Here is a 23,481-nt window from a genome sequence, read left to right on the forward strand (position 1 = left end):
ACTAACAAGAAAGATTGGTTTTCTCTTCAGTGTCCGTTTAAGAAACAGGAAAATATCTAGCATTCCTAGTGCTAAGAGCTTTTGTCACTGTTGCTTTGCTTTTCCCCGCATTATGCGCTACAAAATCTCCACACACTACACCGCCGAGTACTGATCATCCATTTCCACGAGGTGTGGCGCCCATCACTTGGCACAGCACTTGTTCTCAAATAAAGAAAGCATCGCTCATCTCGACTAAGGCAGTGCTCTTCTAAGAAATGCTTTGTTCTCTTTCCGTCTATCTTTTTTTTTAACTCCCAAGAGCAGCAGAAAGTACGCCCTACTGAGGCAGGAAACAAACAGTGCCTTCGCATTAGCCTGTGCAAGATGCGCACGTGAGGATTAAGCCGATTTCGACGAAGCCCATGACAGAAGCACACGGAGTGCCGCTTTACTTAAGTCTTGCACGTGACCCATGAAGCCATTAACTTAGTCCCGCAGCTAATTATCAATAGCATTCGAGCTCCAGCATTGTAACTATTACGCCATACTTGTCGCGGTTGTTACTAGCCATGGCTAAGCGATGCTTTTCAGAAGAGAATGCAAATAAAAAAAAACTGCCAGTCACCTGTCCGACGTAATCGACGCTAACGTTCGTTTTACAGATTGCACTGCAGCACATACGACCACAAAAGCCCAAAGTAAACTTGGTGCAACATTTGCAGGTTGGTACAACTGCCCACCGCTATTAGGTGCTACCAATACCAAGCAACGAGAGATACCGACGGCTCAAATTTGCAGAGCCACCAGGGGATGGTACAGTCGACTAGTTTTTTATGGACGAGGTAATGACAGAACAATGCCATCAGACCGTACTACGAGTTGCTACCAGATACCATTTCCCAGAGGGGATACCAGAGGCCTGTATCTGTGGAGTATCACCGATTTGGGGAGAATGCATTAAGTGGTTCCCACGAGTGGTACACCCGCACAATGGTACAATCACAGTGCGGTACCACAACCAATGCTAAAATCAGTGGGTGACACCAGCTGCATAGATCAACAGAGAATTATACTGCGTTGACGTAACGAAAGTATCTACCGTAGTGGCTCTTAGCTGAGGAGGTACCAAGTGAGAGTGCTACTGGGCAATGCCACGATGATGCGGTACCAATACCAGACTGTAGGCAATACCAATTGCACGTATCCATGGAAAGTTTATAACCACTTTGAGGAGTAATGGAAGAGTTGAATGGTTCCAACTGGGAAATCTGCCATGTGGTTAGGAGTAGAAAAACGTTCAGGACTTGCAATTAGGAGGGGGGGGTGCATTGGCCTTTTAGAAACGAAATGTATAGGCAGGCTCCTCTGACAAGCTGTTGCATTTCGCCAGTGGTACCGTCAACATACCACAAAATGTGCGAACACGAAAACAAAGAGCGAAGCGACCTGCAGGACTAAATATTTCAATAACAATAGTAACGCGCCTCTTTGAAATTCACGATACCCGCAACAAAGACTGAAAAACGAAAACAACCTCGGCCCTAGTCACGCTCAGCGTAAGTGAGCACACTGCCTATGCTGCACTGCGGAAGCGCAAGAACGCCCTGCATGCATTTTTCAACAGGACTCCACTGCTGGGCTATATGTGGTGCACATAGCGTTGATCCGTTGTTACAGTGTAAGTTCGCCATTACAATGCCCCTCTTTCGTGGATCAGAGAAAAACGTCACCGATCGCCGCGATCCGAGCTAGCGAAAACTACTTCCTTGAGCGCCGATCACTGACCGGCGCCTCCCAACAAGGCGTGCTATTCCAACTTTTTTTCGGTCGCTTCCCTCAAGTGCTGCTGTACGGCCCATCCTCGCCCCATTTCCTTTTCATCATCATCAGGCGAAGAAGAAGTTGAGGGCTCGGTTGACGTCGTAGTCGGCTGCGAGGCTGACCTGCACGAGCGCCTCGCGAGGCACCGCCTCGCCGACGACGTCGCGCAGCTGCTCGACGCAGACCTCGAGCTGCGCAGAGTCCTGCGTCAGCGGGAGCTCTCCAGCGAACTCCAGCGCTTGAGTGCGCGGCTCCCTGCTCCGCCTGTGGAGCGTGAAAGAACTTTCTAGTAATTTTGCTTTCACTGGATTTATTCAGCAAACAATAAATGTCATAGTCCCACTACAAAACGCTAAGGAAATCATAGATGAAAGCATACGCTCTCACGAGACACCCATAACGGGGCCATGACACGGCCACAGGCACGTAGGCAAGAATTTTTTTAAGGGGGGGGGGCACTTGCTGAAAACCTTGACTATTTGAAAAAACGCCTATTTTTATTTAATTTGGTAAAAACACCTACTGACCAAAATTTCAGGGGGGGGGGGCTAGGGCCACCCCCCTGGCTACGGGCCTGCATGGCCATCCTACAATTTTCGGTTTTCAGCAAAAAATAAAAGTAGAGGGTCTATTTTACATATGCACACATGAATAATGCACTGTGAAAAAATATTTCGGTACAAAATAAACCCCAAAGTCACCGACTATAAACCCCGCCCACCAGCGACTGCCATATAGCCATGGCGTGTGTGACGTCATGGGCTGCATCAAGTGAGCCGTCGTCTTCTACCAAAGTTTAAGCCGCTGCAAATAGTTAAATTTCAATGCCAAGCTGAAGAAAACTGAAATAGCTCGGCTGGACGTGCAGTTGACCAGGCAACAATATCGTTCCCCGGAATGCAGGCGCTCGCACAGCAAGCTGCTGATTATGTCACTGCTCGCGGGTGCGTCAGTGTTGCCTGACTCTCAAGCCACTTGCGTCTTTATAAAAATATTAAAATTATAAATTAAGTGCTCGACCAAATGCGATAAAATTTCGTCAGCTTGTTTGTGAACACAGAAAGATTATCCCACATAATACGGATTACGATCGCAAATTAGGTGTCATGGCCCCTTTAAATTTCTCTGAGGTTCTCAGTCTCATTGCACTGTTCCTCCCCCCAAAACCCTGTGAAGTCTTCTGCACCTCACGTGAAATCGCACTGCCTCAGGGATCTACTCAGAAGTGCACAGCGCTGTAGTGATAACACATTCGCGTAAGTGGCAAGAAACCTTTGTTTTGCCTCAAGGGAGATGCTGCTCTTTAAAATGTTTCGTTTAATTCTTCATTGATTTTGTTGAAACTTGCCGAGTTTATGTGTACTTGTGTGCTAGTCTCAAATATGCAATTATTCTTTTGATACATTATGTAGCTTTTCAAGATATCAAACATTTCATGTGCCTCTTTCCGGGCAAAACCTTTCCTAAACGAAGAGGATTACGAAGTACTATACAGGTGTGTATCACCTATATCACCTATAATATGGACTGTTAACTGTTTCTATTAATGAACACGGATGTTCTAAACCTGCTTGAACAAGCTTTAGGCTACGTTGAACATTCGTGAGTGAAATCCCAGTTTGATGTGGACTCACTCATAAATGTTCAACATACCATAATTTTTTTTTTTTCATATGGGTTCAGCACATCTATTCTTGTTTTACTGCATACAGTTCTCACACCAGATTATTCGGATATCCAGATTCACGTTGTACCTTTCCAAGTTTAGGGAAAATCTTGCTCGGGATAAGGCACACGAAACGTTTGGTACCTTTTTGTTTTTAAGAGCTGCCTCCCCACTTAATCGTAAGGCGGGAATGACGCTAACAATGCAAATGAAGGCGCAGGCACGCTGAACAATAAATTCACAGTATCCCTTATGCATTGGCCTAAGACGACTAGACGACTGGTAGGCGAAAGCCATCTTCTTCATTTCTTTTTTAGTCGATGTACTGATCCTGCACCGCTGCCCTCCGAAAGCTTTCTGCACCTAACGGACTTTGCACTGCCTCCAGGATCGGAGGCAGTGCAAGCTTCCTGCATCTCACCTGGTTCTGCATTGTCTCTGTGATCGGCCTACGTTCGACCCAGGGCTGATCTCATGTGATGACGTCATCATATGACATCACAAATTTTGGCAATCTGTGATGCCACGATGATGTTACCACACGATGGCGCAGTGCACCAACGCTGCCGGTCAATTTTCGCGTTTAATGAGCATTTAAGACTTTCTTCATTTAACACGATGTCGCAACAACTCATCTAACGCAGCAGAAAAACACACGGATACATGCTGCAATGTTACGTCAAATGTTATGATTCTCTCGAATGCAATGCCGAGTTTATCGTACGATCGCTGCCGCACTCGACAACTGACCTGCGTTGCATCCGTCTCCTTCCCAGAGATGCTCAGCGCCGAGGCAAACTCGTCAATGTCGAGTAGGCTGGACGATGCCGAGCTGGGACTGGCGGGCTCGAACTGGCACCCGAATGGTATCACATCTTCGGATCGCTGAGAACTTCTACATGGGAGTGAGGGAGAGGGAGGAAGGATACTATACCAGTAGGCATTGCATTCTTTGTGTAAAGAACCTGGAGCACAGAAAAAAAGACGATTCACAAAGTCGATGAGGGTGGCAATGTGGGCTTATTGGTATTGTATTGAATTTTACTTGATGGTAGCGTAAGCTAAAGACCGGGACAACAGAAAAGGCACACTCGACACAACACAGCGCTAACTTTCAACAACTATTCTGCCGCATTTACTTGAATAATACTCGTACCCTTTTTTCTCGAAAAGTTTACCGAGATTCGGGGGCGCGCTCATTACGCGGGTTAAAAATTTCGGGAGAAAAATCAAGCTGCAAGTTTGAATTCTTACGATGGCTACCGCATGCATAACCAAAGAATCAAGCTAGGTAAGGCCTACCTTTGCGTAAACGGCACACATTCACTCGGCTTTGCATGAATTGCTTCAAGGAGAGCACGGCACACAGATGGGCGCCGTGAGAACCCGAAAAAGAAAGGGGTGGGGAGGTGTGATAAACTGTCCTTTTCGTCATCTTCATGCCTTTTATGTGCACTATATCAAAGCAATTTTAGCTGAAACTGTAATATGTCTGAAAAGGTACTAATTTAATCTGCACGGACGATCTGAAGGGAGCTCAAAGTCACGCAAAAATCGGAATACACAGAGGCGTTGTGTTCTTTCCAAAACCACCCTATTCTTTTCCATTCATTGCCATCATTACTATGCTACAGTTAAAACATACAAGTAATGTTCCCTACCTTAGCTTCACTGCCTGTTGGTTTCATTAGGTTGCGTCTAATAAAACAAACAAGATCTCGATCAATGCCCCCCCCTCTGTCGTTCATTCACATCGAGGGCCTCGTTCTGGTAGACGTGATGGCAGTATATGAGGGTTCATTGGTCAGCTTCCAGCTTGTAATAAGATCACATGCTACGACATGGCTGTGAGCGGCACTGGCTAACGCTCCCAGAATTACACAAAACATAAATACCCAATAAAGTGGATGGGAAAGTGACCGTTGCTGTAGGTCATTTGGTAGAGCATCGGACGCATTATCTGAAGGTTGTAGGTTCGGTCCCTAAATCCAGCAAGTTGTCTTTTTGTCCGCTTTAATTCCTTTCCATGTATACCACAATTACTATACTACAGTTTAAATGTGCAAGTAATGGCCCCTATACTTCCCTTAGCTTCATTGTCTGTTGGTTTCGTCTAACAAAGGACTAAGGCTCTTGCTTTAATTGCACAGCACAAAGAGCCACTAGCTCGTCGTCTGCAACGTGGGCCGATTATTGCCTCTGCATCATTCAGCACTTCATAACTTAATTAATGCATTCGTTAGGTCCTCTCACTCTCATCCTGTTTCAACTTCAACTGTGCCACTGGAGACAAGTGGAAATGGATCCAGACCTGAGCTCAAACCACGTAATGGTCTCCATTATTTCGGTCTGCAGGTCGTCCGGAAGCTCGGAGTAGCCGTCGCTTTTCACGACGTCCTTGTTGATGGCGACAAACTCGAGCGCCGAATTCTGAGAGAAAAACATAAATATCCACACTTGAAGAACTGTCACATCAACCAAAAGACGTTTCCTAACAATAACCGGGACACGTGACAGTGACACAACTACTCAATGCTGTAATTGAGGCCCCAGCACTGAAATGACGGGGACGAGAAAGACGGTGGGACGCGCGCCAACTATCGACTGATTTTATATCTGAAAGCCTACTTATGCTGACAACATGAAACACAAGAAAGATTGCCGCAAGCCCAAACCAGAATTTTCTGGATAGACAATGTCCCTTCTACTCAGTGCTATGGTTTCAATTTACTGCAGAGAACCAACTAGCCAAATTACTGTATTCCTGTATTCATTGTGGTCTAGCAGGGACATTCCGCTCAAAGTATTGATTGCTTGGCTGGAGACAGTAGTTTTCTTGGGCATTTAAAAATTAGTTGTTCCAGTTTTAGATGCCAAAACCAAGATATGATTGTGACGCTCGCCACAGTGAAAGGCTATGAGCTAATTTTTTGTGCCACCTGGAGCTCTGTAACGCACACCTAAGTGTAATACCCGTGCCACACGGGCACAGAAAATGACATTCGGTAGTGAAGGCATTCAGTTCCGGAATGACATTTTTTTCGGCGGAGCTGCTACACATCCAAACTTAATGACACTTGACTTGATGATGTCGATCGCATCATCTTCTGTAGTGAGCAATTGTTGAATAGTAATAAAAAAATAAACATGTATTTACAAGCTTCATATACCTCCTAGAATAATTAAATGCAGAAATAAGCATATTACGCTGCCGTAAGCTTTGCTTCGTTGCTTTGTTTCACGACGTTGTAGCCGACTGTAGCAACCTAAGCCAACGCTAGTCAGATCCACAGCGTAAAAAGAAAATGGCGACCATTGCAACCAAAATACAGCGCTTGAAGCACTTGTTTAAGTTATTAGTGTAAATAAAAGACGTGAAAACTTTATTTTCAGCTCAATAGGATGTCGTTTTATACAATTTAGCTATACCGCACTTCGTCAGCTGTGCTGTCGAGAGTATGCATTTCTCAGTCGAATGAGTTCTGGCGATGGCATTAGGTGACGAATGTCATTTGGGCGAATGCCATTTCGTTCGTCCGTGTGGCACCGCGCGAATGGCATTAAATGTGAAGGCATTAGGAGGTAAATGTCATTTTCTGTGCCCGTGTGGCATGGGTATAAGTGTGTGGGCATTTTTCGCATTTTGCCCGTAAATGTCACTGTGTCCATGGCCGTGTGGCCTGGCCGCAGCCAGTGCCCCCTATAATGCTGACATGTCTTAATGTCATTGTGTCCGTAAATACTCACATGTCTGCAAATGTGGCAAGTTTTTCCCAGCGCGAAACAAACGATGATGAAACCAAGAGACAATAAACTTGAACAAACGGTCAGCACTTATTTTTGTGTCTTATTGTTTCTCTGTCTTTCGTCTTCATCTGTCTCGTGCTGGAAAAAATTGCTCAAAATCATGAACCAACCAACTTGCACTAGATTCCTGTTAACTGCAAATGTAGCTGTGTCCGTAAACACTGACGCGTCCACAAATGTTGCTGTGCCCGTAAACACTGATGTGCCTTGCCACACTTACCCTCAGATTTCTGGCATTGAGCTGGTCGGCCAAATTGAGAAGGAACAGGGCCGAGTCTTCGTCCAAATGATCACGAAGAGCGTCTTCAGCGATCTGCTTCAGCAAGTCGACCTGTCGAATTACAAGACGGCAAGATTGCAGACGAGTAGAGAGACAAAAAGTTGCAGTTTTACTTGAAGGGTGATGCATTAGCAGCATCAGTGAAGTTCTTTAAACCACGACCTACCGTACTCCTGACCTGCCCAGATGTTCCCTCTCCAGCGCCCACGTTCTAGTTCATACATCCTGCCGCTAGAGACGTAGCCTACAAACGTTGTGGCACTAGTCAGCACCTGTTCGCTGACATCAGCTTTAACGCTCGTGATGATGTTTCGCCAGCGCAGAGCGCTCATATCGTGTAATTATTACGCATAAATGCAAAATACTTTGGAAATAAAAATACGGAAAGTGAATTAGAATTTTTTTTGCATTTAAAAGGACACAGCCGTCCAACAGTATGCAAGTCTACCACTTCTTACGTTAGCCAACCAATGTGCAGTAAATACTTAACCGCACTGAATAGCTTACTTGACCCTCCGTCTAAGTTTGCAGAAACAATCACATAATGCCGGCAATTCGTCACAGAATACAGGCGTTCTTACTCCAGCATCGTAGAGTAGCAGAGTAGCAGATGAACAGGTTATAGGAAGCGGCACCAACGGCGAGTGGTTGAACGAGAGCGGGGACACGCGCCCCCATAGGATCCTGCTATCTGAGCAGGTCAGAAGTACAGAAGGTCATGCTTTAAGGGGAGACGTGGGTCTTCAAAAAAGTTTTTTTATTACTTAGGTTAGCTGAATGAAAGTTAGTACACTTATTCAGATTTTTCTGCAGATTCCAAATCTTCAAGTAGATTTTTATTATCTGCATTAGAACAAAAGATATGAGATTTCTGACAGCATATTTCTTACGGTACTTTTTGGCAATTTAGCTTTGTCAAACACAAGGACAAAGTATGTGACAAGACTGCCAGAGAGCTCGTCTAGCCGATGATGCTAATTTTATTGTTTTCATCAAACATCGAATGCAAAATAAATGCACGCAAGTATGAGTGAAAAATTTTTGCTTCATACACTTTATGATTATTGAGAGTTATCATTTGGTAAACAATATTATAAGAAAATAAATAGCATCATCGGCTAGATCAGCTTTCTGGCATTCTTGCCACATACTTTGCTTTTGTGTTTGACGAAAAGAAGTTGCCAAAAATCCCCGTAAGAAATGTGCTAGAAAACGTTGTAGAAACAGCATATCTTTTGGTCTAATGCAGCTATGAAAAATCTACTCACAGATTTGGAATCTGCAGAAAAAACTGAATAAGTGTATTAAATTTCATTCTGTTCACCCAATTATTAAAAACACACTTTTCAAGACCCACGTCTCCCCTTAAACATTACATGAGTTGAAGTTTTCAGGGTGTGTGTGTGTGTGTGTGTGTGTGGTGGGGGGGGGGGGGGGGCAGTTTAAATCACAGCACCCAAAACAAATCGCATCAATAACCGACAATCAACGTTTTCGTGAAGCACTAACCAACACCGTTTACATAAAACTTTGTTCTACTTTACTGTTATTATTACACACTGTATTTTGCTATTACACACTGTGTTTTGCTTCATGTATGTACGTTTTTTGTCCCCCCCCCATCTGTAATGCCTTTGGCCTTGCGGGGTAAAATAAATAAAAATGAAATTAAAAAAGTTAGAGAGTAAAGTGAAGGAAAGGCAGGGAGGTCAACCAGCATTTCCCAACTAAACAGTGGTTGGCAAGCGAACTCAACAATACAGTTGTTGGGGTTTTATGTCCCAAAACCATGATATGATTATGAGAGATGCCACAGTGGAGGGCTCCAGAAATTAGGACCACCTGGGGTTCTTTAGCGTGCGCCTAAAACTAAGCACGCGGGCCCCAAGCATTTAACCTCCATCGAAGTGTGGTCGCGGCGGTCAGGATTCGATCCTGTGACCTTTGGGTCAGCCGTCAAGCAGTGTGACCACTGGAACACCGTGGCGAGTTGGGAATCGAATCTGTGACCTCACATCAGCAGGGGAACATTTTTGCTTCTGAGCTACCACGAGTTGTATTTAAAGCGGCTTTTAAACTATTCACAGAACAGCACAGGAAATGTGGCAGAGTTATTGGACTTTGCGGAGAGAGAGGAACACTAATGAAAGGAGGTAGAGAGGGTGTCCTGTGTGGCACTCCAGCCTGCCACTTCATGCTGAGGTGAGGGTGTTGAGGGAGCAACAGGGACAGGGTCTGAAGATGATACAGCAACAAGGACAATCAGAACAGCTGTTGTACAGACTGTTCCTGTGCAACCTGCACAATGAACGTGCCTTGGAGGAAAGGCGATTGAGCCAGCGCCCATGCGTAGTACCATCAAGGGACTCGTCTACGGCACGCATGACTTGCACAGCAGTACCTATACTGGGTTTACAACCTAAACAACAGTGTCAGCTCCCCCCACAGCCATCAATGCCCTCCTACAGAGAGAATTTGCATAAGTACCCATCCAATAGCGCTTACTCATTTTCACGATGTCAAGCACTTCTCGAATGTTTCAGATAGTTGACTGTGCCATACAGACACACGTTTGTTGTCGCTGGTTTTAGGTTGGAAACTTGAACGTCCTGGTAAATTTCGTCAGGAATTCTGACATCAAAGCTCAGCCAAAGCAAATGTTTCAGATGGTAACGATGAATGCTTAACTCTTTGTATGTGTAGTATTTACATTAGCCGAGAAAAAGTACTTGCATTTCCGAGTGGAAACGAGTTAGCGCAACTGTCTTTCACTGGTGAAGAGAAAGGGCACCACGATTCCGTGGGCGGAGGTTAAATTTTTTCTCATGTTGTAATTGAGTATAGTGAGATAACACCTGCTGCAGATGTGATTGAAGGACTTTGCATGGAATTTTAGAGCAAGGAAGTGGCCAAGCAATTCCTCAACCAAAATACTCTAATGCTTTGCCACAGCTGGCTACAAGCCATTCCCAACTGGCTATGATTGGCCTACTTGGCTATGAGCCATTGCCAATGGTAGGTGCCAACTGATGGTACTGCACACGTGCACACGTATACACATGATAACGACTGGGTAGGCACAGCAAAACCTGAACAATGCATCCACCTTGGAGGAGAGGAACTCAGGCTACTGCATTGTAGAGTACTCATAGATTGAAATGGGACAATTTAAGGCTAAGTAATGCACATACTTTTGTTTCCACTGTCTTCAGTTCGGGTCGTATCACAGTAATTTCGACACAAATGCGAAGATTAGAGCCAACATTATCTTTAGAGACAAGATTCATCGCAACAAGATGTGGTTATCTCAAGCAAATGCGCATACCCGTCGCTTTACTAAAAAAATTTGATGTCGCGTTTGAATCCGTGAGTACTACACTTAGGAGTGCAGGTCAACAAACTCACTCATGAGTCGTGTTGTTTCCCTCAGACTCATACTGAGCTGTGAGTCAGAGTCTGAGAAAGTCGAGTTGAGAAAAATTTTAGTGAGTCTGAGTCCGAGTAAGTTCGTTTGAGGAAAGCTTTTGTGAGAACAAGTCCGAGTGAGCCCTAAGCGCAAAATATATTTCTCGACTGAGTCTGATGAGCTCCACTATTTTTGCCGACCTATGCTTAAGAGACCGAGGGGCACACCCCAAGGGGCCGTGATCTCACCGTTCCTGTTCAACCTCTCCATGCGCGCTCTGTCGCGACAACTCTCACAGATCGACGGCATCGGTCACGCCCTCTACGCAGACGACATCACCGTCTGGTGTACGAGCGGCAGCGACGGCCTCTCGCTATCGGCTGAGAAATCAGAATTACTACTCTACCGCCCGAAATACAAGGCGCGCAGAGACGCATACGCGGAGATCAACGTCCTGACGGCGGACGGTAGACCGATCCCCACGGTGGACCAAGTCCGCATTCTAGGCATGGTCATTCAGGCCAACGGCCATAACGACGTCAGTATCACTCACATTTCCAAGAAGGCCGAAGCTATGGCTAAATTAATTAATCGAGTAGCTAACAAGCGCGGGGGACTGTCTGAGGAGAATCTCCGCAGACTGTTCCACGCGTTTCTCATGAGCCACATCAACTATGTGGCTCCCGCCCACCTGTGGCAAAAAAGGAGACGTACGCCGTCTGGACGTGATCATCCGCCGGTGCGTTAAACAGGTGCTCGGGTTACCGGGCAGCACCCGCACGACCAAGCTCAACGAACTAGGCATTCACAACACATTCAACGAAATCGTAGAAGCTCAAAAAGTCTCTCAAATTGTAAGGCTGTCTTCCACTGCAGCTGGGCGACGTTTACTAGCACACCTCGGGCTCAAATCTCCCGTAACCCCAGAAAGCCCGCGACAGCTCCCTGAAGAGCTGTGCGCGAAATTTACAGTATCCCCGATACCCCGTAACATGCATCCCACACATAATGTGGGGAGACGTCAGGCACGGGCGCGAGCCCTACTCGGTACCGCAGCCGCTATGGAGGGTAACGTGGCCTTCGTAGACGCAGCGCAATACGGCTATACGGACCACTTTGTCTCGGTAGTCACAACACACAAGGGTGAACACTTGTCGTCTATGACTTTATTAAATTCAAACGCTGATCGCGCCGAGCAGGTCGCTGTGGCACTAGCTCTCGCTACCACCGACCGCACCGCCATTTACACAGATTCACGCGTAGCCGCACGGGCTTTCATGACGGGCTCGGTTTGTCGGGAAGCAGCGCGCGTTCTCTCTGCTGCCAATTGGTCAGACAAAAAGCACATCATCTGGTTCCCGGCACACGTTGGCCGACACGTACACGGAACCATCCTCAATGCCAACGAATTGGCTCACTCCCAGGCGCGAGGTCTCACATTCCACGTCGGGGAGAACCAATCGGAGGCTGAGGACGTTACTTGGTACTTCAGAGATCCGTTGTTAACATTTAATGAAATCTGCAAACATTACCAGTTGGAGAGGCGGAGGTACCCACTCCCGCACCCACACTTAAGGGGGGAGGTGGCATTGAAAAAAAACTTTTTTGTTTGTTGACCTAGAGCAATGAAATTTGGCATGCATACTAATAAGTGTCTCGTATAGGGAAATATGCAGTTTCATCATGATACCTTGAGTAGTTCTCAGGTTACATCATGCTACATGGTCCAATTATATGGTCTGCTCGTGGAAAGCCTAGCGCTGTAACAAAACATGCCAGGAAGCTGCAAATGGTGTTGATCTTTACTGAAAAGAAGACTACAAGGTATGACACTCTCAGAATTGTTTAGTAAATTCTCTTTTTTTTTTTTAGAGATCATCATGGCTGCTGACACACATTGTCAGAAACAGTGTCATGGACAAATCATGATCTAGAAAAAAAACTGGGCCATAAACAAGAAATTGAAGAATGTCATACCCACAAGCAGTGTTCAGGGATTCAGGAAAAAGAAACAGAATCAAAATCGGTCCAGTCATTCCAGTGCTACTCTTTCCACGAGCAATGCACAATGTCCAAAACACACTTGTGAGAAAAAGCCTATCAAAGTTTTCGAAGTTGTTTGCATTTGTTAGAACGCACCAGCACTGTAGTCCTTGGTGTCCTTGTGTAGAGGCAACCTTTTGCGTCTCTGCCCTTTCACTTCATGCATGTGCGATGACTTCCTTGCTCGCTGAGCGTCTTTTTAGCAGCCCTGTGGAGGGTAAGGGCCCCAGGTTGCATACCCATTGCAGCACAAATCTTGGTGTAAGCTTGAAAGTTGCCTGCATTGTACCTCGCAACTGCCTCATGGACTGCTACTTCCACAGTGAAGTGGGAGGCATGCTGCTGCTTAGAAATTAGTGACCAAATCACCGAGTGAAGGCTTTCAGCGGCATTTTGTGTCTTGTTGCCACTGCAACGAGCCTGCAGTTGAGGGTCAGACAGGCGTTGGTACACTGGCCGCAATGCTTCAACAACTTTGTTGGGCAGGTTATACGTGTGTGGAGGTTGTGGCTTCCCCTCTGCCTCTGCTGCACGGTGCCTGCACCAGCTGCGGGCACCGGAAGGACAGAGCTCGTGATAAGGTTCTGCATCTGTCAATGAAACATTATGAAAGGTGGCCATCACTGCTTTCTTCATGTCTTTGATGTCCGTGTTGCTTCGCAGTGCTAGGCCATAATAGCTGGTGAGCCTTTTGATCAAGTCCTGCGTCAGGCCAATGTTGTCACGGATAGCCATGCCATAACAACCAGTCAGTCTTTTAATCAGGTCTTGAGTCAGGCTGCCCCATCCTCCTAGTCGATCCTTCTTGCTTCTTGACACATGTGTTGGAGAGCTGTACCCATCCTCTCTTTGACATGATTTATACAGTCTTCTTTAGCCAGTGGAATAAATCTGTACGTTCTTTCTTCAGAAAGAGTGAGGAAAGTATCACTGTCTCCATCACAAACAATGGATGCGTACCGGAAATCATTCTTTCCAGTGGCCTTCTAAATAAAATTAAGGTGGGGGACGTGGCATTCAGTGCCAACTTTCTTATTCCTTCGTAGGTTTTGATGAAAATTGACACAGTTATTGCAAACATTTCTGGGATCAAATATCTGAGCAGTTTATTCAATAACGCGAGTTGGTCAGATATAAATTCAACTCCCTGCTTCACACACGCCACGCTCATTTGCAAACCTCGCCTGTGATGCGTTTCATCATCCACTCGGTCGCGGAAACGGTAATTTGCGAGGCATTCGTTATTTTAGAAGATTCATCAGAGCTAGCGGCGATACCAAGCACGAATCCAAGCGTGCCTAAATTGCGTCACCAGCGCTTTCTTTCAAGCCGATGTACTCGGCCGCGGGGTCCGGGAAGTCGGCGCACGATATGCTGGCTGGCGGCATTCGGCGACAATACGCAGTGCTCAGCCGCGGCGACGAAAAATCGGCGCATAACGTACTTGGTCTCTCATTTTGCGGCGCCGACGCGCGAAATTGCTAGCCGCTGCTCGGAGCGGTCAATGCGCGACGAGCTTGACCGGGAGTCCGCTGCCGATGCGTAAAGTGCCCATCCGCACTTTCGAGTAGCCAGCGGACGATGCGATTTGTTGCTTGCGACGAAGCACAGTGCGGCTTGTCCGCTAGTGCGATGTCCGTGCTCGCAAAGTTCGGATTCGTCTCGTAAACCAGCGCCGTAAGCGGAGTTAGGCCTAGCCACGACTCCGAGCAGTAAGCTCGGTCGCGGTGTGCGTGGCCGCGGTGCCCGATGTTTCAAAGCACGTCATGTTCGATCGCGAGTACAAATAGTAGTTCCGCGAAGTTCTTCGTCACGGTGGACGAAGTGCTGACAAGCTGAATTACCCGGGACGCGCATCTGCGATGTTCGCGACGAGCGCGGCACGCTACCGTCTCTCGTACTCTGATGACGGCGCTTCCGCTTGCAGCTGTCAAACTACAGGGTAATCATATTCTAAATTATCGTCGACCCGTGCATACAGAACGAGTGAACGCGTCACTAAGTAGCGCGATTTTCGACAGTCGTAACATCAGGTAACATCGCGACGCGTAAGCAGCAGACGGCTGTCCTCTCGGAGCGAGCATCGGACCAATGACGAGGCGTGCTGGAGCAACATGGCGGACGCGGCCAATCGGAGGCCTCGAAACGACCTTCAGAGATGTGCTTTTTGTGCGCTTGTTTTTAAAGCGAGGAGCCAGCTGAGGCGGGGAATTTGAAAACGAAGAAATGCTCTTTACGGCGAGCTCAAAATGGCGGCGCCCGGTTGTACCGTTGCGGAGCAAGAATTTTTTGAAAAGCAGTTTTTTTGCGATCTCCACAATAATTTCCGACACCTCAGCCCGCGCAACTAATTTTTTAAAGCACTTCTAGGTGGTTTTCGGTGAAGATATCTTGGAATCAGATAGAAAAAGGGCTACAGAAACTGAAAATGTGATTTTCAAAAAATCGATTTTTTTGCCGTTTTGCGCGATACGAAAGCCGCGTCCCCCCTTAAACAGGGCTCAATCAATCACTCTACGTTTGTTACAGACGGAGGCGTATGCATCACCTTTAAAATGTTCCAAGTACATGGATGGCATAGAGCCGGGGTGCCCGCGCTGTGGCCACCCCAAATGCACCTTACAACACATGCTGTGGCAATGCCCTGCGTTGCGCGGGAGCAGCGAGTCTCCCTCTACGGAGGCGGACTGGAACCATCTGCTCACTAGCCAAGACAAAGGAGACCAGCTTAGGGCCATCCAGAGGGCCCGCGACATGGCCGTGGAGTTTAACCTCCCCGTCCCGTCGTGGGAGTGGCCCACCGGTGTCACCCCCTAAAGGGGGTCGAGCGCCGCCTCCGGATAATAATAAAGTTCTTTGCCTGCCTGCCTGCTACTGCCTATAACATGCATGAGTCAAACAGGTTTTCTAGCCATAGGTGTACTCAGTCAGATGATAGCATCTGCTACACGCCCTCAACAAAGGACTTTGCGCAGGGTGTTTACATCAGGGAAGCAGCCGAGTGGCACCTCATCCCAAGACCTTCATGCTTGACGACGCTTAGGCATATCCAATGAGCACTACTACGCCACCGCAGCAGAGGTGTGGCTCGCTGCGAGCCATCGCCGACTCACCTCGTACCGGTCGCCGAGCTGCATCAGTTCGACCAGCTGCTCGGTGGTGAGTTGCCGCGAGTCGAGGCAGCCGCGGTACAGGTACTCGAGGAAGAGCTGGAACACTTCTGGGTGCGTGTCGTGCACCGTTATTTTCCTGCATCGAAATAAGACGGGGGTGAATGGCGACGGAGGGAGGTACTAATGGTATGTACACATCTAACTGTCAGTAATGTCCAAAACACTTAGAGCCCTTCCACCCGTTCGTGAAGAGGGAAGACCAGCGAAGCTGTTGGGTCTGTCCCTTTTGGAACTGTAATGGGACATGTTTGCCTGCATTTTGAAGCTGAAGAGACACACAGTGAAAGTTCAGGGTTGCGTCAGTTTAATTTCGGTACACTCGACTTATTAAAGACAGCTGCGCCAATCGCAGCGTGCAAATTAGTGCGCACGTTTCACGTGGCTACCAGTGTGAGCTGTAGGTCACGTAATGAAGAAGCAAAACCTAAGGTCCTGTGAGAAGTGCTGTATAAAGCATGCTTTGTACAATCCTACGTTTGAAAACGCTGCCAACCCGGCATGTCATCTGACCCTATGAGATGGCGCAACGTGTCTGTCTCAATTATCAATTAGGGTGCCTCGAAGTCAGTGCCGCCTCCCCCGGGAGCAGGGTGGCGACACCCTTTGCCAGGTGAAAGATATATCGGGTCTAAGTTGTTGACGTGGGTGCTGCCTCTTCTTAAGGCGACGTGCAAACGTGATGATAGACAAGCATGTGAAACTGCAGAAATAATAAGTTTTAATAGAAACAATGAACTCGGACACTATATTCAAGGCGTCTGCCATTGTGTGCATCTGCGTGCACGTACACAACACGGCAATTCTGTCAGACGCACTGTGACCCTAAATCTTGTCTACATGAGCACTCTTTGATCCTAGCACTAGACAGTTTCACTGTAAAATCTGGCTAGCTGGGCTTGTGTGTAATGAAATTTTTGTGACAATAGTTCCAAAGTGAACACGCAGAAAGACAATATGTCATGCACGCAATAGGCAGTTATGTGTGGATATATGTGAAGGTATGTGCGTGATATGTGTTGCAAGCACATATGTCCACGTGTACCTGAGAGTGTGAGTGCATCCAAATGTGCCATAGACTGATACAACAAGTTGACACTCGTTCAGCAATGCTCCTCCAAACTACAGTGAAACCTCATTGATGCAGCCCCGTTTTGTACGATTTCCCGGTGCCAATGTTCGCGATATCGTTGTAAAGCGAAACTGCGCGATGTTGGAGAGCATTTGGATTGTACATTTTCCTAGATAGTACGTTTTTCCTGTGTATTTTTCAGAAACGAATGAATGAGGTTCTCCTGTACATGTTCACTTACGTTCATATCTGCTCACATTCACTGGTGCTTGCTTTCTGTCTTGCGCTTGCACATGCTAGCCAGCGCTCATGTCGCGTTCGCGCTCGTCTTTCTTTACATCTACCTGCACGTCACCAATGCTCTCACCTGCTACCACCTTAATTTGCAAAGAATTAATGTTCCCACTTACATCCAGGCACTCTCCGGAAATCACTATGCTTTCATAATCACACACATTCAAACTGACTGCTTGCGTGTACACGAGCATGTGGGGATGACTGTGCGACAGCACAGTCATCCCACATGCTCAGAAAGAACTGCTGCTTCAGTGAGCAGCAACTGACGCGCGTTAGAAGGACCATCAACCAATTTTAATGGTGCCTCTTTTCTTTAGTGCAATGGAAAGCTGGCCGGTCAGAGTGTCTAATCACAGGGTGGCAACGCGGAAGACGCCGTACGCTCCGCATACGTGTGCCCATCTCGACATGTACCACAAGTTGCGAAGAATGCAGCGCCGTTTCTCAGAGTCAACTCCTTTTACCTCGTAAGCAGCACAGCATAGATCGGGAGATGGATAATGCAATACATACTCTAAATTTGAGCTCTCAATCTGGTGAGCACGAAAGCATCAGACCACATACAAAAAGTGAATGAATCCATAATCTAGCTTCAAGGCTCTTTCGCTATGCTGTGCGACATAGTGGCTTTTTGTGACATTTTGATGTAATTTATGAATATAAATCCTACTCGGAGCATGAAAAGCATGCTTAAATCTGTCACTATAATTCACAGTCTTTTCATTTCCACAAGGATCTAATCACGTGTTCTGGCCAGTTGTCAGTCCCTTTTAACGTTTTCCCAGAGGTGCAGCCACTGACCGGTCGATGGATTCCCGCATGCCGCTGAGAAGCGCCTTCTTGAACCAATTGCAGCGGGTCGCCACGACGACGCGGTGGGCTCCGATCTGCCAATGCATGCCCGAAACGGTGTCGTTGACCGGCTCCGGACTTGTATCGCCACCGTAGCCTTTTAGAAAAAACAAGCAAGCAGGAGGGAAAGTTTATGTTGACCAGGTGTGCACTCACTAGGAATACACAAACATCCTTTTCTTGTTTAAGGACCTTCGAGAATTCCGTTGTACGCAGAGATTTCCCAAAATGTTATTTTATATGCAAAAGCGCGTCGTACACGTAGCAGTATGATGCATTATTAAAGAAAGAATTAATCCGAGACGTCTTACGACTAGGCTTGTGCGAATAGTAAATTTAGGTTCAAAGCAAATAGTGATTTCGTCGAAAAATATTGAATTGAATTTGAATAGTATAATATCGCATATCATAAAGAAAAATGAGCACATTTGTCATGACCCAACTAACCTGCACAATATTTTTCAAAATTGAAACAAGGCATGTGCAAATGTCATTCTTTTTGGTTCAAAGGAAGTGGAAGCAACTTTGAATAGTAGCAGGATTTGACTTTTGGTAGAATGCAAGTGATAACATGTAAAATAAGTTACGTTTTGAAATTTACTAAGAGCATATAAGCCGGTATAACAAGCTTTTAAAATTAAAAAATAACGAATCGATGTGAGGGTAATATGTTCATTTAACCTTGAAGTGGGGCTTCGCAGCAGTGCGGATTTTCCTTGGAAAGGTGCATTTATGGTATAGCACAGCTCCACTGCAGTGAAACCACCTTTACAGGGGCTTACATGCGGTTTATATATGTCTATTTGTTCATTTCGAATACTTCAAAATTTAGAATAATTTAAATTCGTTTCAAAGCGAATTCGAATATTGTAATATTCATTCAAATATTCAAACTGCTCGAATATTCACACAAGCCTACTCATGACATTTTGGTGTTTACAAAGAAGCCTTGGCAATAACTTTTCTCTGCAGAGATGTGCAACGCACTTCATATCACACACTACCTTTTCCATAACGTCTGATAATGCATTCAAGTTATGTTGGCTTGGATACTAATTATATGAATGAAGCTTTTCATGAGCAGCTTGTTACATTGGCTTGGATGCTAATTATATGAACAAAGCTTTTCATCAGCAGCTTCCATTTAAGTGCACAACTTTGGTTATATTGCTTTTCTTGGTTACGAATGCAGTCAAACCTCATAACGAAGTTCAATCTCACACGAAAATGACTTTTACACATAAAAAAATTCCTTATAAGCAGAAATTTGCAACACTGCAACTATGACAAGGCTATTCTCTTCTTACATTGTTATAAGCAATAATTCGCTATAAGTATACTCTCTTTAAACGGAACCTGAAGCGACCAGGAATATACGTTCCATTTAACAGGGGTTGTGTTTACTGAGAGAGGAATGGGGGTACAGAATTCAAGTACGAAACCAATCGTATTAGGAGTTGTTCCATTTGAACTAAGGTGCAGTTCAGTTTACGAGATTATCCTTCACATAGAGTTTACCGTATTCGCATTCACTATATTGAGGTTTCACTGAAGACAGTCTTACCCGGTGCCGCAACTATCTCGAAGGACATGTCTGTGTCCTTGCCGTCCAGGAAGAGCCGCAAGCTGTCCCTGGCCAGCCGGCTGTCCCTGGCCGGCGGCGGCTGGCACAAGGACTCTATTGGTTCGCTGTGCGGTTGTTCGGGCTCGGCGGAGGCTGCAGCAAGTCCAGCGGTGCTTCCGCCGCAGGGAAGGCCCCCCTCTTCTGCCGTCGTGCCGGCGGATGAGGTGTTGATGTCATCGTCGTCTTCGTCTCCGGCTACGCCGTTCTGGTGCGCCTCGCCCGTTGGGACGACGATTCCCAGCTCGACGAGCGCTGCGGTGAACTGGTCACGTGCCACCAGGTCGCAGAGGCGCGTCATCACCAGGTGTAGCGTCTCGCGGTGGCTCACCAGTTTGTTCAGTACCCACGCCTGCAGAACACAAAAGAACGGCTTTACTAAAAAGGCCACCGAGTTATTCGACCGTTTGGGAGAATATCCCCGCCTAGGCGTCGGCCATGCACCCTTGAGAGCTGGCGGCTTCCTCAGCCCACTGAACGGCCTAGAGTTGGTCCTCGTGGGTAAAGCTGAGCAGCGTAGTTTCCCAGCGTATTCGGTTCGAGGCTGCGTCCCCCTCTGGAATCCCCACCTCCTTTCCACTCCCATAACATGTGTCCTAGGGTTGCCATGGCCAAACAAAACTTACAGTTTGACAAATAAAGCTCTGGGTAACAGAGATTGCAATTCTTTTTTTTTTCAGCGTGTGCCACGACAACAGCGAACATAACAGTAAAAAAAAAAGTTAATGCTAGGAAGTATTTGTGCTGTGTCATTTTCCCAGAGTCCTTGTTCGCTTATCTGCAAAATTTTCGTATTCTAATTAGACATCAGATAAGTGTGAGGCGATTGCTACTTCGCTATCTTATCCTTCACCCCTCTACTATACCTCATCTAGCACTATTCTTTCACGGCTGTTATCGATTGCATCAACAGCGACTGTAGTTTCATTTGCAGTGGCTGCGACGAAGAGTAGTTTCATTTTCACTGCGTGCCTCCAGGACTGCGCAGCCACCAACCATGAATGCACATCAGTCAGGTAGGTTCCGTTTGCAGTGGCTGCAGCAAATGGCAGTCTCCTTTTGGTTAGGCGCAGGGTAGGCCGCACATGCATTCAGAACTGCATGGACACTCTGACCGCGTCACTGGTGATCACAGTTTCGTCTACAGCACATATGGCGCTGTGCTCAGAAGTTTCGTTTTGACTCTGTGCGTAGGCAGTGTGTGTGCCTTCAAAACTGTGTGGAGGCTGCCCATGGTCGCGCCGTAAGCGACCATGGTTTCTTCCGCAGAAGGTGTGGCACTCAGTAGCTTCATTTCGACTGGGTGCAATGGGTGCAAAATGTCTCAAAACTCAAACATGGTAGAAGCTGTTGAAGATGAAGAGCATTTCAGCTGTTGTCCACATGTCGGCACAAAACGCGGCTGCTACGTGGCAATGGACGAATGATCTGTTGCCGGCCATGTTGCAGTGAAGAAGTTATCACACGCGCATGGTAGTGTTGGTGGCGGTGGTATGCGACAAGGTAGGGGCGCAGAGCATGTTTCAGATTAATTAAGACAAGGAAGGTCCTTTGCTGCAGTTGCATTTCGAAGCAAGTTGCTGGATGACAAAAAAATGCACCTTTTAACGTAGCATGTATTATTAGCGCGGTACATAAAAGAAAGGAACACAACACAGACGTAGAGATAGGTAGGCGCTTAGTGCCTACTTATCTCTACGTCTGTGTCGTGTCCCTTTATTTTATTTACCGCGCTAATACACGCTACGTTCATGGATGACCAACTCGCCCAATCTGCAACCCTTCTGCACCTTTTACGCTGCTCTTAAGCAAAGTAAGAACACAATTTGCATATTCATGCAGAAAATAAAAGAGCATTGATGCAATAGACACACATTTATTGTTTTTTTGATACGCTCAATAATTCGACATTTCGGTTAATTAGGACATCTTTTTTTCCAGTCTCATGAAATCAGAATTAACGAGGCTTTAGTGTACCCTTACCAGTGCTTCACCTTGCAGATGAAACTGTGACATCTTTTGTGACTTTGAAACATATATCAGTACACTTTTCAGCACCTGTCCTGCATTGTTCTTTGTCTTGTGTCGCCGTGTTTTTGCGCTGCTTTACCACAACGATCAACCGACTAGCCCAACTTTGCACGCAACTGGATCGTACGTTTTTTTTACATTTGTTGATGTGTTCTTGTTCCCTCAAAACGTATGGACGAAGTTCTGCTGTGCAGAAACAGGAAGTGAACATCCGAAGCTCACCACTTTGGATGTTCCCAACTTGAACAGGAACTTCCACTCCTTGCAGCTCTGCTTCTCGAGCACGGCCGACCGCAGTTCCTCGATCCGAAGCAGCAGCATGGGAATCTGTGAGTCATCCAGACATGCAATACATTTTAGTAGTAATGGACCGTCTGCGTATTCACCATCATCGGCCTAGTTTTTCAGCGCTTTGAAGTAAAACCCCTCCCCCCCCTCCCACCTGGATTTCCGATTACTACTTGACTTGTATAAACATACTTGGTATCTCCGTAGAACACATTATGTACGTACTTTAACAAATAGAGTAAGGAAATCGGCCATGCTGCCAAGTGTGTGTGCTTGACGAACTCCAATAGCTTTGACTGTTGGCCAAACAGCTTCAAGTATCCTGTAGGTATCCTATTAGGTATCCTACAGTATACAGTATCTACAGTATCTTACAGGTATTCCTGTAGACCACATTACATACATATTAAATAGAGTAAGTAAATCAGCCACGCTGCCAAGCGTGCGTGATAATGGTCATCTGATAGCTTTGATTGTCGGCCTGACAGTTTTCTGGTACATTGTTTTTTTCAGACAATCGAACAAAATTGACACTAAATATGTTCGCCAACCAGAGATCACAGAGACCAACTAATGCAGGGAGCAGAGAAACTTTTACACTTGATCCTAAACAGTATTTTACAGAGGGATGATGGGAAGGAGGGAGGTATGGCTTACTAGGCGAGTTCATAAGGATGGTGAATTAAGACTCCCACCTCATCGATGAACTGTTCCAAGTTCTTCGCCACAGATCGAATCTTGCTGCCGCCTCCCATGTCACAGAAGCTTTCCCTGAAAAGGAAAAGGAGGAGTGAATGAACGAACAAATGAATGAAAGAATGAAGGACTAGGTTAACAAGTTGCTGGGCCACAACAGTGGCAGCTTGGGGGAGCTGGATCAGATGTTTGGATCAGATGCATTTCTTGCCACGGGGTGCTGCCACGTTTCATGCGCCGCACTCTACAGCGTGCTAAAATTACACAGTAGTAACACTAGCACGCACCTGAATCACATCTGTGGAGAGCGAGCGAGCTTTATGATGCGCGCTCAAGGACATTAAGCACACATGATGTAGCTTCTTTCCCCGATGTCATCCCCCACTCTGTAGCTTCCACCATGCTCATCGGGACGAGAGAAGAGAGAAAACGGGCGTGCGACAAATCTC

General features: G+C 46.5%; 1 protein-coding gene across 1 annotated transcript in view; it reads right to left on the reverse strand.

Moving 5' to 3' along the window:
• Positions 1 to 1,868: 1,868 nt before the first annotated feature.
• LOC119400048 (uncharacterized) overlaps positions 1,869 to 23,481 on the reverse strand; it is a 40,398-nt gene continuing 18,785 nt past the window's right edge. Inside the window, exons 12-21 of the mRNA XM_049417520.1 lie at positions 23,032 to 23,107; positions 22,271 to 22,375; positions 19,961 to 20,369; positions 18,346 to 18,493; positions 16,119 to 16,254; positions 7,497 to 7,607; positions 5,781 to 5,899; positions 4,216 to 4,364; positions 2,995 to 3,009; positions 1,869 to 2,023 (exon numbers count right to left, since the gene is read on the reverse strand). Coding sequence (XP_049273477.1) covers positions 1,869 to 2,023; positions 2,995 to 3,009; positions 4,216 to 4,364; positions 5,781 to 5,899; positions 7,497 to 7,607; positions 16,119 to 16,254; positions 18,346 to 18,493; positions 19,961 to 20,369; positions 22,271 to 22,375; positions 23,032 to 23,107 — 1,423 coding nt within the window. The remainder of the gene's footprint in view (positions 2,024 to 2,994; positions 3,010 to 4,215; positions 4,365 to 5,780; positions 5,900 to 7,496; positions 7,608 to 16,118; positions 16,255 to 18,345; positions 18,494 to 19,960; positions 20,370 to 22,270; positions 22,376 to 23,031; positions 23,108 to 23,481) is intronic.

The sequence above is a fragment of the Rhipicephalus sanguineus genome, chromosome 7 (assembly GCF_013339695.2).
Source record: "Rhipicephalus sanguineus isolate Rsan-2018 chromosome 7, BIME_Rsan_1.4, whole genome shotgun sequence".
Lineage (NCBI taxonomy): Eukaryota > Metazoa > Arthropoda > Arachnida > Ixodida > Ixodidae > Rhipicephalus > Rhipicephalus sanguineus.